We start from the raw sequence: 16,810 nt of genomic DNA, 5'->3' as shown, positions 1-16,810 counted from the left end.
AATAGATTAGTACAAACCATTGTAACCAACTACTATTTATTGAGCATCCACTACCTACCAAGGACAACGATAAACAGTTTACATATATTATCTTTAATCCCTAACAACCCTATGTGATACATACTGAATTATCTTCATTTTACAAATGAGGAAACTGAGGCTTAAAGCAGTTAAGTGATTTTTCCAAGGTTTTACAGCTGGCAAGTGACAGAGAGGGGATCTGAACCCAAATGGGACTCAAAGCTCATGCTCTTTTTGCTTCACACTGCATACATCCAATGCTACCAGACTTCTCTTACCTTTAGCACATCGGTGGGATTGGCTATAGTGGAAGATATCACTCCTGACACTACCCCACATATCATATTAATTAAAAGAGTTTCATCTGTAAGAAAGGAACAAAAAAAGAAAGAGAGGTCTGCTTGTATGAGGTACCAGTTTCTAAAAACAGAGCACTGAGCTATCAGAGGAAAGGAACCATGGTCAGAGAAACGACTGTAGAAATGAACTACAAAGCCTGTGAAAATAAAGAAACTCAAATATTTCTAGGTTCCAAATCAGTCCTGAAACCTACAAAATCTGTAAAATTGATCATTATTTTAAAATATTTCTAAAAGACATTGGAACATATCCTATATAAATACTGATACCCCACATAAATTCAGAATGTGCTAGTTCCCCCTCAATCATTTCAAACATCTAAAGACAATGGGTTTTTTATTCGTTTTCTACAGAATAATCAACTCTAAAGCCTCAGGAACCAAATGCTAAAAGATAAAACCTTATGTTAACAGAAAAACATTATCTAAATATTAATTTTAATTGGCCTTGATGTCTACTATCCTTTATTTATTTGCAGAAGATTTCTGGAGTGTGAAAAAAACTGTCATTTGGAACTAAATACTCTCAGCTGGAAAAAAAGAACAAAGAAACCAAAGAGCATATTGTTCTAAAATTCAAACTTCATCACACCTCCTCACCATGAAGAGCCTACAAATAGAAACTAGATAAACCCAAGTGAAGAATCTATGAAAGGAAATTATTTTAGGACTAGAACCCTTCTGCCTCAAGGAAGAGGCTCCAGAAAAAGTTGATTTAGGACAATAGAGCAATTCAAAGGACACTACTAACCAAAAGGCTCTCCAGCTGTCCCCAACTATGCAACAGCCTCAGGCCTGTAGTAAAATGACCATTTTAGTACAGTATCTGGCTGGAAAAGCTACAGCAGCAAATAGAGAGACATATGGTAATACTGATTGTGGATTAAGGTGGTCATTATATATACACATACTATATATATCTCCTAATAAATGTTTATCAAAACCGGAAGCTAGAAGATTCCTTATAGTTGAAATCTCTTGTAGATGAGGGCAGCATTAATCTTCTCAACAAGTTCGTTCCATGTTCCCTCTGTGATGACCAGAAGCCCTTTTGTTGGTTGGTTTGAAAGGAAAAGGGACAAACTTGAAGAGCAGGTCCCTCTGACCTACCTATCACCTATGCAAGGATTAATCCCAAATCCGCACAAGCTTGCTTTGTCATTGCAATGACTGCTACCCATTCTCAGGCACCCTGTGATAGACACTTCTCTTGCTAAGTGTGATTTCAACAATCCCTCTGCGTATTGCCCCAAAAGAGAATGAGGAATCTATGCTGACCTTCTAAACGTTCTACAAATAATCTCTTCAAGCTCTGGTAAATGCCGATTTTAATGGTGCCATATGATGCCTGTCTTAGTAAAGCAGGAGCGATTCTGCTCAAAAAAAGGAAAGAAAAAGAAAGTCAATTATACTTAACATGCACTTACAGATTATACATATCTAGACACCCTACTCATTCCATTACCTACCTCATTCAACAAAAACAGCAAAATATGGGGTTTTTTTAAGCACCCATGGAACATTCACCAAGAGAACGTATTTGGGTCATAAAACAAACCTCAAAAAAGTTAAAATAAGGAGTTCCCATGGTAGCTCAGTGGAATGAATCTGACTAGCATCTATGAGGACAGAGGTTTAATCCCCAGCCTTGCTTGGTGGGTTGAGGATCCGGTGTTGCCATAAGCTGTGGTGTGGGTTGCAGACGCAGTTCGGATCCCGAGTTGCTGTGGCTGTGGTGTAGGCCTGCAGCTATAGCTCGGATTCTACCCCTAGCCTGGGAACCTCCATATGCTGCATGTGCAGCCCTAAAAAATAAATAAATAAATAAAATTTTAAAAATAAAAAGTTAAAATAATTGAAATCATATAGAGTATGTTCTCTGACCATGATGGAATTAAACTAGAAATCAACAAGGAAAATCTACAAACACTGGAAATTAAATAATACTTCTGAACAATCCATGGGTGACAGGAAGTCTCAAAATGTTTTTAAATACATAGAAATGAATGAAAATTCAACTTATTAAAATACATGGGATGCAGCCAAAGCAGTGCTGAGAGAAATTTATAGCACAAAATGCTTACATTAGAAAAGAGGAAAAGTCTCAAAATCAATAATCTAAGTTCCTACCTCAAGAAACTAGAAAAAAAAGAGCAAAATGAACCCAAAGCAAGCAGAAGGAAGTAAATAAAGACCATAAATTAATAAAAATGAAAACAGGAAAAATAGAGAAAAATCAATGAAACAAAAAGTCAGTTATTTTGAAAAAGTCAATAAAATTAATAAACATCTAGCAAAGCTCACAGTAGTAAAAACAGAGAATAAATAAGTCACTAATATAAGGAATGAAACAGGAAATAGCACTACAACTCTGTAGTCATTAAAAGAATAATAAAGAAATACTATAAACAACCCCATGCTCCTAAGTTCAAAAACTCAGAAGAAATGGACTAGTTCCTTTAAAACTACAAAACTACCAAAATTCAATCAAATGAAATAGATAATCTGAATAGTCTCAAAAGCACTAAAAAATTTTAATTTATAATTTAGAAGTTCTCAAAAAGGAAATCTCCAGGCCCAGACAATTTCATTAGGGGAGTCTATCAAACGTTTAATAAACTAACACCAATCTTATACAATCCCTTCCAGAGGGCAGAAGAGGGGACCCTTCCTAACTCATTTTATGAAGCTAGTATTACCCTGATAACAAAAACAGAAAAGGAAAACTAACCACAAGCCAATATTTCCCATGAACTTAGATGCAAAAATCCTTAAAAAATATTAACAAATCCAGTAATGTAGAAAAAGAAGTATATACCATTACCCACTTCATAGATTTTTTAAAAAAATCAATCTTACTTCCTAACAGTTGCAGATACATCTTTAATCCTGTCAAGAAGGAGATAAGATTTCAGAGCCAAGATTTCACCCTATTTAAGTTCTGCTCATAAACTGGAAAGTTCTCACTCATACCTCCTTTGAGATTCTTCCAAACTGCAGAACTATAACAGTTATAAATAGAAAGACAGCAGCAGCTCAGACAGTTAAGATTTTTAAATGATGACAAAACATGCATATTTCTGACTTTATTGCTTGCTATCTGAAAAAAAAAATAATCTCGTGATTATCCATGCCGACGAAAGAACACGGTGAAACAGATGATCCATGATTCATTTGCTTCAGAAAGTAATTCTTGATTTTTTTCAAGTAAATTACCTTTGAAATTAAGTCTAACATAGGTTAATAAAACTGATACCCATTCTCTGAGCAATAAACTGGTACCCTAGACATAGGAGTGGACTAGTAAACTGGCAGCAGAAAAACAATGCACTGGGAGTTCCCGTCGTGGCTCAGTGGTAACGAATCCAACTAGTATCCATGAGGATGGGGGTTAAATCCCAGGCCTGGCTCAGTAGGTTAAGGATCTGGCATTTCCGTGAGCTGTGGTATAGGTCACAAATGCGGCTTGGAGCCCCCGTTGCTGTGGCTGTGTTGTAGGCCAGCAGCTGGAGCTCCGATTTGACCCCTAGCCTGGGAAGTTCTATATGCCGCGGGTGCAGCCCTAAAAAGACCAAAAAAAAAAAAAAAAAAAAAAAGAAAGAAAGAAAGAAAGCAAAAAAAAAACACAGTGGACAATAAACCACCAATTTATGAATAATCAAAACAAAAGTTGACTCAAAAAAAAAAAAAAAAGATGGCTCTCCCTCTCTCTCATTCTGCATTTTCTGTTTACACTGCTGGAATAGTTCTTGTTTTGCTTTGTTTTTGGCCATGCCCACGAAGTTCCTGGGACTGGGATCGAACCCATGCCACAGCAACAACCTGAGCCACAGCAGTGACAATGCCATGTCCTCAACCCGCTAGGCCACCAGGGAGCTCCCAGAACAGTACTTCTTTAAAGGGGACATTTTTTAAAAAGTATTTGGCAACTCAAGAAGAATATCACAGAAATATATACTGTTAGTTGGTGCTACTATTCACAGTGGTTATGGATGACTCTGGGGAAAACAGGAGAAAGCCAGTGCTGCAATGAGATATCCATTTAAAATGTATCACTTCCAGCCAAATGGACACAAAATCCAAAGCTCAAGATTTACGACCACTTTAAAATGTATCACTTCCAGCCAAATGAACACAAAATCCAAAGCTCAAGATTTACAAGCAAGTAAACTGGCACATCGATATTGAATGACAAGTTCAAATGGTGAATATAAAGGGCACAGACTATCAGACAGCTGAAATACACAGCTTCTCAAAAAGTGTTTCCATTCATGATAAAAGGAAAGAGTCCAGTCTCACCCTGAATATAGAGCCAATACACCTTCTTCTTTATAGATTCGGAACAAGGCATGAAACATTCCTCGGTATTTTATCTCTTTGAAGCGGACATCAATGCTTTGGCCTTGAACCTGAAGCCGTGTTTTGGTCAGGTCCACAGGGAATGTTCCTATGAAGGAACACACTCATTTATAAGTTTTTCCAAAATAATCACAGTTCAATTTTGTCTGAATTTAAGCTGATGATAATTTCTTACACATGAGATAACATCCTTTTTGTAACACCTGGATTTACACAAAAGTTGTGTGTGATCAAATGGAATGTTCTGTATCTAGGCAGCAGGATTTGACCCACAGTATAAGTGAAACTGTGATATAGTAAAGTGCCTTAAGATAGTCCTAACATACTATAAATGCAAAATAATTTAAATGTTTTAATTTCATCTATGGTCTACAATCTGGCATTTATCATTCTCTTCCTTATGCCCTCCTCCCATCTCAAGTCTCCCCACCTCTCCCTCATAAAATCTCCCCAAATTTTTACAATGAAGATAGGAAGGAATGGGATTGCTGCTCGACATACTCTTATGTACAAAGTTTCATGGGTTTTTTTCTTTTATCTGTCTATAAGAAACAGTTTCCGAGAGTTCCCGTCATGACTCAGTGGTTAACGAACCTGACTAGTATCCATGAGGACTTGGGTTCAATCCCTGGCCTCACTCAGTGGGTTAAGGATCCGGTGTTGCCGTGAGCTGTGGTGTAGGTCACAGATGCAGCTCGGATCTGGCGTTGCTGTGGCTATGGCATAGGCCGGTGGCTACAGCTCCAATTCAACCCCAAGCCTGGGAACCTCCATGTGCCACAAGTGCAGCCCTAAAAAGACCCCTCCAAAAAAAAGAAAGAAACAGTTTCCGAGATAATGAAAGATAATGGCAAAGTCCTATTTGGTCTATGCATCTGGTTCCTCAGGTAATTCAGGACTAACACCAGGACAGTGCTTAGGTGGAAAATTTCTTTAACCAAACTTCTTTCTCTTATTATATCAACACACAGAAGTGGCCATTATATTGACAAAATATATTTCAAGGACTATTTCAAAGTCTAAAACTAATAAGGTGATTATGCAGCTCTGGTCAACGATGACATTGATATCACAACACCAGAATACATGCCAAGAAAGTCAACAAAGATTAGTGGACTGGAGTCACATATGAATAGTTTAGGAAAGAGAAAATTTGGAGGATGAAAAAACACAATCTAAAAGTATTGCAAAATTAAAATCAAATAGAGAAGAATCCAGTTTGGTTAATTTTCTTCTAAAATGGGAAAGAGGTTTGAAAAAGATGTTTAAATACTTACAAAGAAATTTATAAACAGCTAAGTATATAAAACAACTTAGCATTAGTATAGGAATACAGCAGAAATCCCTATCTTAACTCCCTCTATATTTCCTTGTATATTTCTTAAGCCTAGCAAATTAACGAATCATTAAACTATCAAAAAGCTTCCTAAATTTGACTTTTCTTAACTTCATTTGCCATACCATTAGTAGTCCTTTCCCAGAAAGTATTACTTGATAGTTTTGAGATAGTCGTTTTTAAAACAAACAGAGCAAGCTTCTTTTCACAATTTTTCTAGTTTTTACCAAAAATAATGCTACCATGTCTATAACCCTAAAGAGCAGATTTGTCAGTTTTCATATTCTTACCAAACTCGGCAACAATAGAGGCAAGGCCGCCATATACAAAGGGTTTCCAGTTCAGACCAGACATCTCATGGCTTACAATGGCACTTTTCTGGTGCTAAAAATAAACAGAAATCAGAACAAGGCACAAGAGTGAGGAGCATTTGTTGGTGTATGAGCACATAATTTATATCAACAAAACTTTCAAATAAAACAGATGAGAGGAAAATCCCTAGTAAGTGGAATGACACAAAATGAAGGATTTGGTTTTTGTGACGGATGATCATGCCTGTGTTCTGCACTGTTCTGGAGGGGTATGTGTGCCATTCACACAAATATCAACCTGTGCCCTTCACGTTCTCTAGTTTTTTTAATGTTATCCCCAGCCCCACCCGAAGGAGAGGTGTCATTCCATCTAGCACACCCAACTTAGACATTCAACTAGACAATGACAAGTGAAAGAACTTGGAGTTTAAATTGTATAGGCTGAGGCATCTCATAAAAGCAGTTCATGGTATTCAGCTAACTTGAGTCAGGCACAAAGCACAGACTGACACGACCATCCTCTCATAGTCTTAGCCCTCTCATCTCCCCACTAAACTTTAGGGTTTTATTTCATCTAGCTACTTTCCAGCTACACGCAACCTCTCCCCAGGCTAAGGTAAGCACTTTCCACCTTCCTTCTGGTTCCCAGAGGAATGACAGCAATATGGACGATGGCCTCTCCTCTCTCTGACATTTAACAGACATCCCCTCTAGTGAATCTCCTTTTCCCTGGCCTTTTAAAGCACATACATACAAAGTGTTTTTCTTTAATGTTTGGGTTCTTTAACAATGTATGCTATGCCCTAACTTCCTTACTTCTCTCCCGATCCCGCCCCCACGAGACCTGTCATCTTCAAGCTTTTCAGCCCTTTTTTCCCTGCCACACCCAGCTAGTCCTCTCTTGAGTTTTATTTTTTCCACACCTCTGCCCTCTAGATCAGTGGTTTTCAAACTTTAAAATGCACCAGAAACAGGAGTGCCCTGGTCACTCAGTGGCTTAAGGGTCCAGCATCATCACTGCTGGGGCTCAGGTCACTGCTATGGCACAGGTTCACTTCCTGGCCAGGGAATTTCTGCATGGCCTGGGCATGGCCAAAAAAACTAAATAAATGAAGCTCATCAGAATCACCTAGAAGGCAGATTAAAACATAGATTGCTGGGCCTTACCCTCAGAGTTTCTGATTGGTGGCCTGGGTCTGGCCTGAGAATTTGCAAATTTGTAAATAATGCTGATCCTTCCATGTTTTAAGAACTATTGCTCTAGGCATTGCCTACTACATCCTGCTCTAGCTGGAAACAATCTCTTTTCTGAGGATGGATTCTTAAATTTCTCTTAAATATTCTTTTTCAGATCTTTATGGAATGCAAACTATTGAATTTCAAAAGCAACTTCAAGTGGTTTATGGTCAGGAATGAAGACTCTAAAGTCAGACTACCTAGGTTTAAATCCTGACACCACTACTTAGTTCTGTGACCTTGGGCAAGTTAGTTAACCACTGCATGTCTGGGTTTTTCTGAACTGCAAAATGGGGATAATAATAAATACTATATCATAAGGTTGTTGTAAAAATTAAATAATAATTAGAAAAGTACCTGGCACCTAGTTCAACAACGATTAGCTATTGTCAGTATTACATTTTGAAAAGTTAAGTACTCAAATTTACATTTTAGCAGACAATACTTACTGCCCACCTCCCCTGTTGCCCAATCTGAGGTTTGCACCATTTAATCAAAGTCTCTTTTTAGGGGAGACAAGGTTTTGCTTTGTTCCCACATAGGGAATTCTCTGTAACTAAGCACAGAAGAATAACTTTCCAAAGAGGATAGCTAACATGCAGACAAATGTTTTAGTTTGAGGCCACAAAAATAATTATGGAAACTTCCTTTGCCCACATTTGAAAGATTACAACCGATAGTAAAACATGACACACACCTTGCTGTACAGTAGAAAATTGACAGGACACTGTAAACCAGCTATAATGGAAAAAATAAAAATCATTATATATAAAAAAAAAACACAACACACATGATGAGAGGGTAGGCAGGGAAAGGCAAGGACCATGGCATATCCCTTTTCCAAATTTGAGGTGGTGCCCTTTTCATGCACCAATTTAGAGATTGCACAAAACAGTCAACCATTTCAAATGGCTGCTAAGCTTCTCCCCAATACTTTCTCTTTAGTTTCTTTCAACTCTTTTCATTATAGAAGAAACCTAACTTGACTACCTGCTACCCAGCCTTTTAGTAAAGAAGATGTGCTCAGGGTTCTGGGAGCAATAATAAACCAATTAAAGGCAGGGGACAAAGCCATAGCAAGGAGCAGAATGACCAGTCACAATCTCAGGTCAGTTAGCCCAGTGGTTCTTTAATGAAATCTTCACAATTCTGACTTGAAATGAAAAAAGGGCACTCGGGGCATTTTTTTAGCTAAATGTATTCATTTAAAGGACTATTAGAAGGTCGTGTTCTTACTACCCATAGAACATTTTTTAAAACCACCTGTATTGTATGAAGTGGTAATAGTAGTTGGTAGTCGATTTTGTTTAGTGTTGTTATTTGGCAAAAGTGTTACTAACCTAATTTGCGCCCCCTCCCAACAGTTTGATTTAAATTTTAATGGTCCATGAAATCTAAACTCTGGGCCCACTGACACATCCCCACCTCCATCTGATAGTAAAATCCCTTTCCCTCCAATGTTAGGAAAGAATCTTGTTATGAAGAAGTCCTGTATCGCCTTTGATTAAGTTTGATTTTAGACATCCTATCCTCACACTAAGCCAAAAGTCTGCCTTCCTCTAGTTTGCATCCATATTTCAAAAGTAACATGAACAATGTATTCTTTCACCCTAGGGGAGTCTTTCATATATTTAAAGACAGCTATCATGCTACCCTACATGTTATCTTTTTCTCTCTCTCTCTCTCTTTTTTTTTTTTTTCTTTTCACAGACACACCTGCGGCATATGGAAGTTCCAGGCTAGGGGCTGAATCAGAGCTATAGCTGCCGGCCTATGCCACAGCCCCAGCAACACGGAATCCGAGCCACATCTGCAACCTACGTCACAGCTTGCGACAATGCTGGATCCTTAACCCACTGAGCAAGGCCAGGGATCAAACCCACATCCTCGTGGAGACTGCATCAGGTTCTTAACCCAATGAGCCACAATGGGAACTCCTTTACATCTTTTTTTAGGTTAAATATCTATGACCATTTTTGTCATTTTCTGTATTATACTTCAATTACTACAAAGCTGAAAATTGCAGTCGCTTTTGTGGGGGCCACATCACACTGCTGAATCATTAAAATGTCAGCTAAAATCTCCAAGTCTTTTACATAAGGCCGTATACATGCATGCATGTTATGTCATACCCGTTCTCCTGCTGTGTGATGGCCTTTTGAGCCTTCATCTGTCCCTTCTATATCTTAAATCTCAGGCAGAGAAATAATGACTAGGATGAGGTTTATCTTCTGGTTGAGGTTATTTTCTCTCTCAACTAGGTCAGATCCCTAAAGGTAGAGACCATGTCTCCCAGTATTTCTTATAACCCCTACAATAGCCTGCACAGAGTTGGGTGCATGCCCATCAAAGACTCGGTTCCAGGGTGATGTCCTTTATGTATGCATACAGCCTGTAAATAAAAGGTTACAGGGGAAATCAGGGAAGTTAATTTGCTGGACCTGGCCGATGCTACACACTTCTGTATGTGACACTTTGTGGCTCCGCGGAGATTCTCTCCCTACTAATTCTCTTCCCTGGTTTCTATTGCAAAGAATTACCTGTGTAAAATAGCCCACAGACTCTAAAAATGATTTTGACTTGTGGGGGCTATCCCCAGATATGAGTAAAAGAAGTCATATCTGAGTTAAAAGAGAAATATGGTAACAGGTATTTTTATTGTGTAAAGAAGCCAGTGAAAATTGTCTTCAAAATGCAGACATGTATTCTCAAGTCTACGGAAAATCTGATAGCCTAAAGAGTGAGAAGAATGTCCTAGAATGCAAGTTACATAACCCTGTTACACTACTCCGAAGATCTGATTAGAAAAATCCAGGTGCCTTTCTTGCTTTCTCCCTTAAGAAAGGGTAGGCATTAGAGATCCTCAGAGTCCAGAGATAATATTGGAGAGTCAAGCAAATGTTTACTGAAGGCATACTAAATGCCCCGATGTGCTATGGGTATAAACATCATGTTAAAATAAAAACAACAACATATAACATATGTTGTAACACCATGACAATATTTATCTTTGTTAGATAATCAAGGAGATGGGTGTGGGGATAAAAGTTGTATGAAATACAGTACTTGCCTTTCGAGAGTTTATAACCTGGTGGAAGAAATCAAAGTAGTTCATTGGAGAAAAAAAAAATAAGTGCTAGACTATATAGCACAAACTATACGAGCAGAAGCATGGAAAAGGAGAAAATCCACACAGGCTTGAATAACTTGAAAAAGCTTATGGAGGTGAGAGAACTTAAAGTGGGCTTTGACTCAGGGCAGGCAGAACCTGGACTGGTGCAGGTAAGGGAAAGGGTTGGAGGAGAACAGGATGAACAGATACAAATGTGGGGGAAAGCCCAGCATGTGGAGGCAAGCGTCAGCATGGTTTGTCCTGAGAAGGAGGAGTGCAACCTAACTGCAACAGGGAATCACTGTATCTTCTGACTAAAGCAATATGAGATAAGAAGTATGATTAGGAACAGGTTACGTTAAAAGGCTTGAAACCAAAGTGTGTGTGGCAGAGTGGGAGGGCTACTGTAAATTCTTGAATATGGCAGTGCCTTGAGGAAATCTACCACATTTTAGTTAGCCTACTAAGGCTGCAGCAAGCAGTGGATTACAAATGGGAGAGGCGGTGAAACTTATCTTAGGATGGTGTGAATTAAAGCAGACAAGATGACTGTTGGTAGTGAGGTTAGAGATAAATTTCTAATATGGAGACACAAAGGATCTTGATAATGGAGGGAATGGAGGCAAGGGAAGAGTTCGTGATGACTAGAAGCATCCCTAGCCTCAAAAAAAAAAAAAAAAAAAAACCAAGGAAACACTGACAGGAAACTACAAATGTCCCTGCTGTTACCTTGTCTGAGAAACTAATTGATGTTAATAATGGCTGTCATCCCAATTAGTTAGTTGAACTGCATTTTAATAGATGCCTTCAACGCCTTGACCTCAAGGAGTGGCAGGGACTAGAAACTGAAGGGGAGCATCTTTCAACAGCATCCCTCACATTAATACAATGGAGGTGTTTGCTTACTCCGCTTACAATCACGGCCGCCGTTGCAAACTTCACCCTTAGAAAAATTAGGATTATTCCGGGAAAGATACCCATTCACCCTCTGGGTAGCAGGATCTTGCCAGTTCCTCAGCTGTCAGAGCGAATTCGTAGAGAGAAGGGAGGCGCCTGAAGGAGGCGGCCTCCCAGGGGGGTCGAGGAAGCAGGGTTCAATCGAAGAAGTAAAACCACCGATGCCAGAAGAGTGAAAGACAGGGAAGGGACTCGGCTGAGGGGAGAGAGAGATCAAAGGACCGTTAAGCCCCTCCCAGGCCGGGAACCTGGCCAGCCCGGCCCCGCGCGGCCTGGCGCGGCCCAGCCCCGCCCCCCAGCCTGGAAGTCCAGGAGCTCCCCCTCACCTGCTCCTGCTCATCGGACGACTGGGAAGCCGAGGCTCCCAAAGTCGGAAACGCCACCGCAACGCCAACCCGGAAGCATTGAGACCAACGGAAGTAACCAAGTCGTCGCCTCGGCAACGGTGGCGCAGCCATTCCAACCCCGCCCCCTCCAAGCCTGAAAAAGATGGCGCGAAATAAACCGAGGAAATCGCAGGGGTCTCAACAGGGCAGTCGGGCCGGCTGCAGGTGCCAAGGCCCAGAGGGGACAACCTGACTGTAAGGAGGTGCAGGGAGAGGCAGCTAAGGCGTGACACCTTGGCAGCTTCCACAGCTAACCTGGGCGCAGCGATATCGCCTCGTCACGGCGTCACCACCCACCTAGGGTGTACTTGGACTCGGGAAAGGAGGGGCGGGCTACGAGGGGTGGGGCCAGCGGAGTGAAGGGGCGGGGCGCCTGCACCAAAAAGGAGGGAAAGTGAGGGGGCGGGGCAACGGGCTTAAAACAAAAGTGGGAAAAAGAGGGAAAGACGGGGAGCGCTATTTAGAGATGCTCCCGAGCTGGCGGAGAAGGGGAAGGGAGAGGTTAAAGATCAAGGACGCAAATATCTCAGCACCTATTGGGCGCCGGGCGCTCAAAGCACACAGTTGAGGAAGAGTAAGTTAGAAACAGAAAAGGAAACCATAAAAAGTTCAAGATAAAGAAAATAAGGAGTAGAAATACTAACGGAGCAGTCGAGTTAATCAGCACCTCACAATCAGCCAGCAAACGATGACAGGGCCTGGACACTGGCTTCGGCTCTAGCCCCCCAGGAGTCAGAAGGAATAACAGCAAAGCATTCTAGGTCATTACGTTGGTCAGTTAGTCAATGGGATACTTCTTAGCCCCTCACGTGATGGTTCTGTAATCATGGGTGAGTGCAAGATACTCTAAGTAAGCCAACGTAAGGAATATGGCCCTAAATGATTATTTATTAAATGACTAAATGTTCAAAATACCTTTGTTCCAAAAGGATCTTTATCATTTTAGTTCACATCTTGGTTTTACCCCCCACTTAAAAATTTCCTCAGGGAGCTGACATTATGGAATGCTTACCAAGGGCAATGCCAAGCGTTTCATGTTCACACAACTACTCTGGGAGACTGGCACTATTATTTACCGCTTTTGATAGATAAGAAAACTGAGGCCTTAAGACGTTAAGAGAGGGAATTCCCGCCGTGCCTTAGCAGAAACGAATCTGACTAGCATCCATGAGGATGCAGGTTCGATCCCTGGCCTTGCTCAGTGGGTTAAGGATCCAGCATTACCATGAGCTGTGGTGTAGGTCGCAGACGCTGCTTGGATCCTGCGTTGCTGTGGCTGTGGTGTAGGCCAGCTGCTACAGCTCTGATTCAACCCCTAGCATGGGAACCTCCATATGCCACGAGTGTGGCCCTAAAAAGACAAAAAAGAAAAAGAAAGTTAAGTGAGTAACTTGGGGAGCTCCCGTCATGGCTCAGTGGTTAACGATTCCTACTAGGAACCATGAGGTTTGTGGGTTCGATCCCTGGCCTCGCTCAGTGGGTTAAGGATCCGGCGTTGCCATGAGCTGTGGTGTAGGTTGCGGATGCGGCTCAGATCTGGCATTGCTGTGGCTCTGGAGTAGGCCGGCAGCAACAGCTCCAATTAAACCCCTAGCCTGGGAACCTCCATATACCATGGGTACAGCCCTAAAAAGACCAAAAAAAAAAAAAAAAAAAAAAAGAAGAAGAAGAAAGAAAGAAATTATGTTTCTGAGAACTATGTAATAATAATATTAAACTCTACCATCTATTGACTACTATATTCTAGACACTTTTCACATGTCAACTCTATTCCTTACAACAACCCTGTTTAGGCTTTCCCATTGGTGGGCCAGGATTCACCAGCTGCGTGATTCTGGATAAGTACCCACCCTCCCTGTTCCCAAGTTTCCTCCCCTGTGAAAACAAGGCTCCTATGAGCATCCAGCTCCTGAGTTACTGAGCATTCGAATGCAATGATTCACGTAAGGCACTTGGAACAGAGCCTGGCACACTGTAAGCACTCCAGACATGTCTCTTTACCAAGTAAATTCCAGGTCCCCTAAAAATTTAAACATGAAAAAGAAATTCAAACCACAACAGTGCTGGAAGCAAATGCAAGTGACCACTTTTCTAATCCTGGGGTGAGGAAGACCTTCTAAGCATGCCATCAGAGGCAGAGACAATAAAAGCAAAGCATCATTAGAACCGACCACACAGCAAGAAGCATTTCCGAATGGCAGAGAACACCAAAAAGTTAGAAGACTAACAATAATTTGGGGAAAAAATTGTAACAAATATGACAGACTTAAAGCTCTTCAACATACAAAGAGCTTCATAACTTAATACAAACACTTTAAGGTATGTTCCTAGAAAAACAGGCAAAAGATATAAAGAGCAAAGCAAGACAGTCTGATGTGGCCAGTGTATCTGTGGGGACATTTTGATGAGCCCTGTTGACACAGCTGCTCTAATGCAGCAGCTGTTTCCTCCTGTTTCCCTGTCCCAGTGTGCAACACACTCTCCCGGACTCCTTCTCTCCCTCACCTCCAGTCCAGAGGACCTTCACTTCCCACCTTCGTCCTTTCTGCACTGCTTACACTTTCTTTTACAAAAGTGTTACTTCTAATTGGAAAGAAAGAAAGAAAAAACTCTTTAGACAAAGATAGCCTCTAAGGGAAACCAAAATCACCATTATAAAAGAAATGTTATGATAGTATATATATATGCATCCTGGAATCTTGAAGGAAAAGTTAAGAATTTAGTTGAGAGGGTTCCTGTCATGGCTCAGGGGAAACAAATCTGACTAGCATCCATGAGGACACAGGTTCCATCCCTGGCCTCGCTCAGTGGGCTAAGGATCCAGCGTTGCCACGAGAGCTGTGGTGTAGGTTTCAGACACGGCTCGGATCCTGTGTTGCTGTGGCTGTGGTGTAGGCCAACAGCTGAAGCTCTGATTCGAATTCTAGCCTGGGAACCTCCATATGCCATGGGTGCAGCCCTAAAAAGACCAAAAAGAAAGAATTTAGTCGAGCATTTTTCCTCTACGGTCTGGAGTTGAGGCTAAAGAACCTTGTGTTCCAAATACCTTTCTCTGTGTGGGGGAGGGGCAGGTAAAAAGGAAGTCAACATTCAGGTTAATGACATATTGTCACATGTGAAGAAAAAATGAAGCCAGGGAAAGGACACAGAGAATGGCAGGGGCCGCTGATTGAGCTTAAATGGTCAGGGAGGCTTCTCTAATGAGGTGATATTTAAGGAGAGGCGTGAAGCAGGTGAGAGCGTCAGCTGTAAGGGTCTCTGAGAACATTCCAGGCAAAGACAGCAGCGACACCAAAGGCCCCTAAGCAGGAAGAAGCCTGGTGTGTTTAAGTAACATCGAGATCACCAGAGTGGCTGGAGCAGAGGGATGAAGGGGGAAAGCAATTGGAGATGAGGGCGGAAAGGTAAACAGAGATCAAAGGAGATCAGGTAGGGGTGTAATATCATGCTAAAGACTTTGAATGTCACTCTAAGAGTCTGGGAAACTTCGTAATCAGGAAAAAGCAAGCTGCAACAAAAATCAGAGGTAACTATCCTTCATATTTTTAAATTAAAAAGAGAGTGGTTTCCATTAAAACAAATAACCCCTGGTTATATGTGACTATAGACCAAATGGTGCCCAACCCATAACCATCCTTCACTGCCCCATCACTGAGACCTGTGCCTCAAATTGGCAAGAGTTAGCAATAGGGAAATCGCACATTTGGGTGTTGTGAGGAAAGAGTTCACACAGCAGGCTTGGTGACTTACTCACTGCATGTCTCCAAGAGAACCATGATTGACTCTTGGCCAACCCATGAGAATGCATCTGTCAGAGTGTTCTTTATATCACATTGATGATTTTATTGTATACAACTGGAGTAATAGGCATGGCTATACCATCTTGTCAGGGTTGTTTTGCACAGATATCAAGATTGATGGTGTGAAACTGTTTTCATTGCTGGAGTCAACAAGAATGTTAGGGTCCTGAGTTTTCTGGTCATGGCCAGTTGTTAACAACATGTGCATATGTGACCAGCCCTCCCATTACTGGGATAGATATTGCACACACATTCCTGGAGTTCACTGCTAGAAGAAATCAAATGAAAACTACAAAGAAGTACCACCTCACACCAGTCAGACTGGCCATCATTAGTAAGTCTACAAATAACAAATGCTGGAGAGGGTGTGGAGAAAAGGGAACCTTCCTACACTGTTGATGAGAATGTAAACTGGTGAAACCACTATGGAAAATGGTATGGAGGTACCTCAGAAAACTAAATATAGAGCTACCATATGACCCAGCAATCCCACTCCTAGGCATATATCCAGACAAAACTTTCATTGAAAAAGATATATGCACCCCTATGTTCATTGCGGCACTATTCACTATAGCCAAGACACAGAAACAACCTAAATGGCCAACAACAGATGAATGAATTAAGAAGATGTGGTACAGGAATTCCCATCGTGGCTCAGTGGTAACGAACCTAACTAGTATCCATGAGGATGCAGGTCTGATAACTGGCCTCACTCAGTGGGTTAAGGATCTGGTGTTGCCATGAACTGTGGTGTAGGTCATGGATGCAGATTGGATCCCAAGTTGCTGAGGTGCAGGCCTGCAGCTACAGCTCTGATTCAACCCCAAGCCTGGGAGCTTCCATATGCTTCAAGTTCAGCCCTTAAAAAAAAAAAAAAAAAGAAGATGTGGTACATATATACAGTGGACTACTACTTAGCCATAAAAAAGAACA

At 41.1% G+C, this 16,810-nt stretch overlaps 1 protein-coding gene across 13 annotated transcripts in view; it reads right to left on the bottom strand.

Annotated features, from left to right (window-relative positions):
- Positions 1-12,389, bottom strand: part of SLC25A14 (solute carrier family 25 member 14) — a 30,075-nt gene extending 17,686 nt beyond the window's left edge. For 2 of the 13 annotated variants that reach the window (XM_005673907.4, XM_085008799.1), the window contains exons 1-6: positions 12,018-12,080; positions 11,641-11,887; positions 6,366-6,459; positions 4,680-4,827; positions 1,659-1,753; positions 300-385 (exon numbers count right to left, since the gene is read on the bottom strand). In XM_005673907.4, the coding sequence (XP_005673964.1) occupies positions 300-385; positions 1,659-1,753; positions 4,680-4,827; positions 6,366-6,459; positions 11,641-11,715 (498 nt within the window). In that variant the 5' untranslated portion in view covers positions 11,716-11,887; positions 12,018-12,080. Of the gene's footprint in view, positions 1-299; positions 386-1,658; positions 1,754-4,679; positions 4,828-6,365; positions 6,460-8,319; positions 8,361-11,640; positions 11,888-12,017; positions 12,172-12,332 lie in introns of those variants that run through there. The other 11 variants (XM_085008800.1, XM_085008801.1, XR_014835857.1 and 8 more) reach the window with 9 other exon arrangements.
- Between the last annotated feature and the right edge of the window lie 4,421 nt (positions 12,390-16,810).

This window comes from Sus scrofa, chromosome X (genome assembly GCF_054392235.1).
Source record: "Sus scrofa isolate SSC_HxYL_T2T_F1_AM1 chromosome X, Sscrofa_HxYL_maternal_Yorkshire_Landrace_v2.0, whole genome shotgun sequence".
NCBI lineage: Eukaryota > Metazoa > Chordata > Mammalia > Artiodactyla > Suidae > Sus > Sus scrofa.
This window is presented reverse-complemented; position numbering and strand designations above follow the sequence as displayed.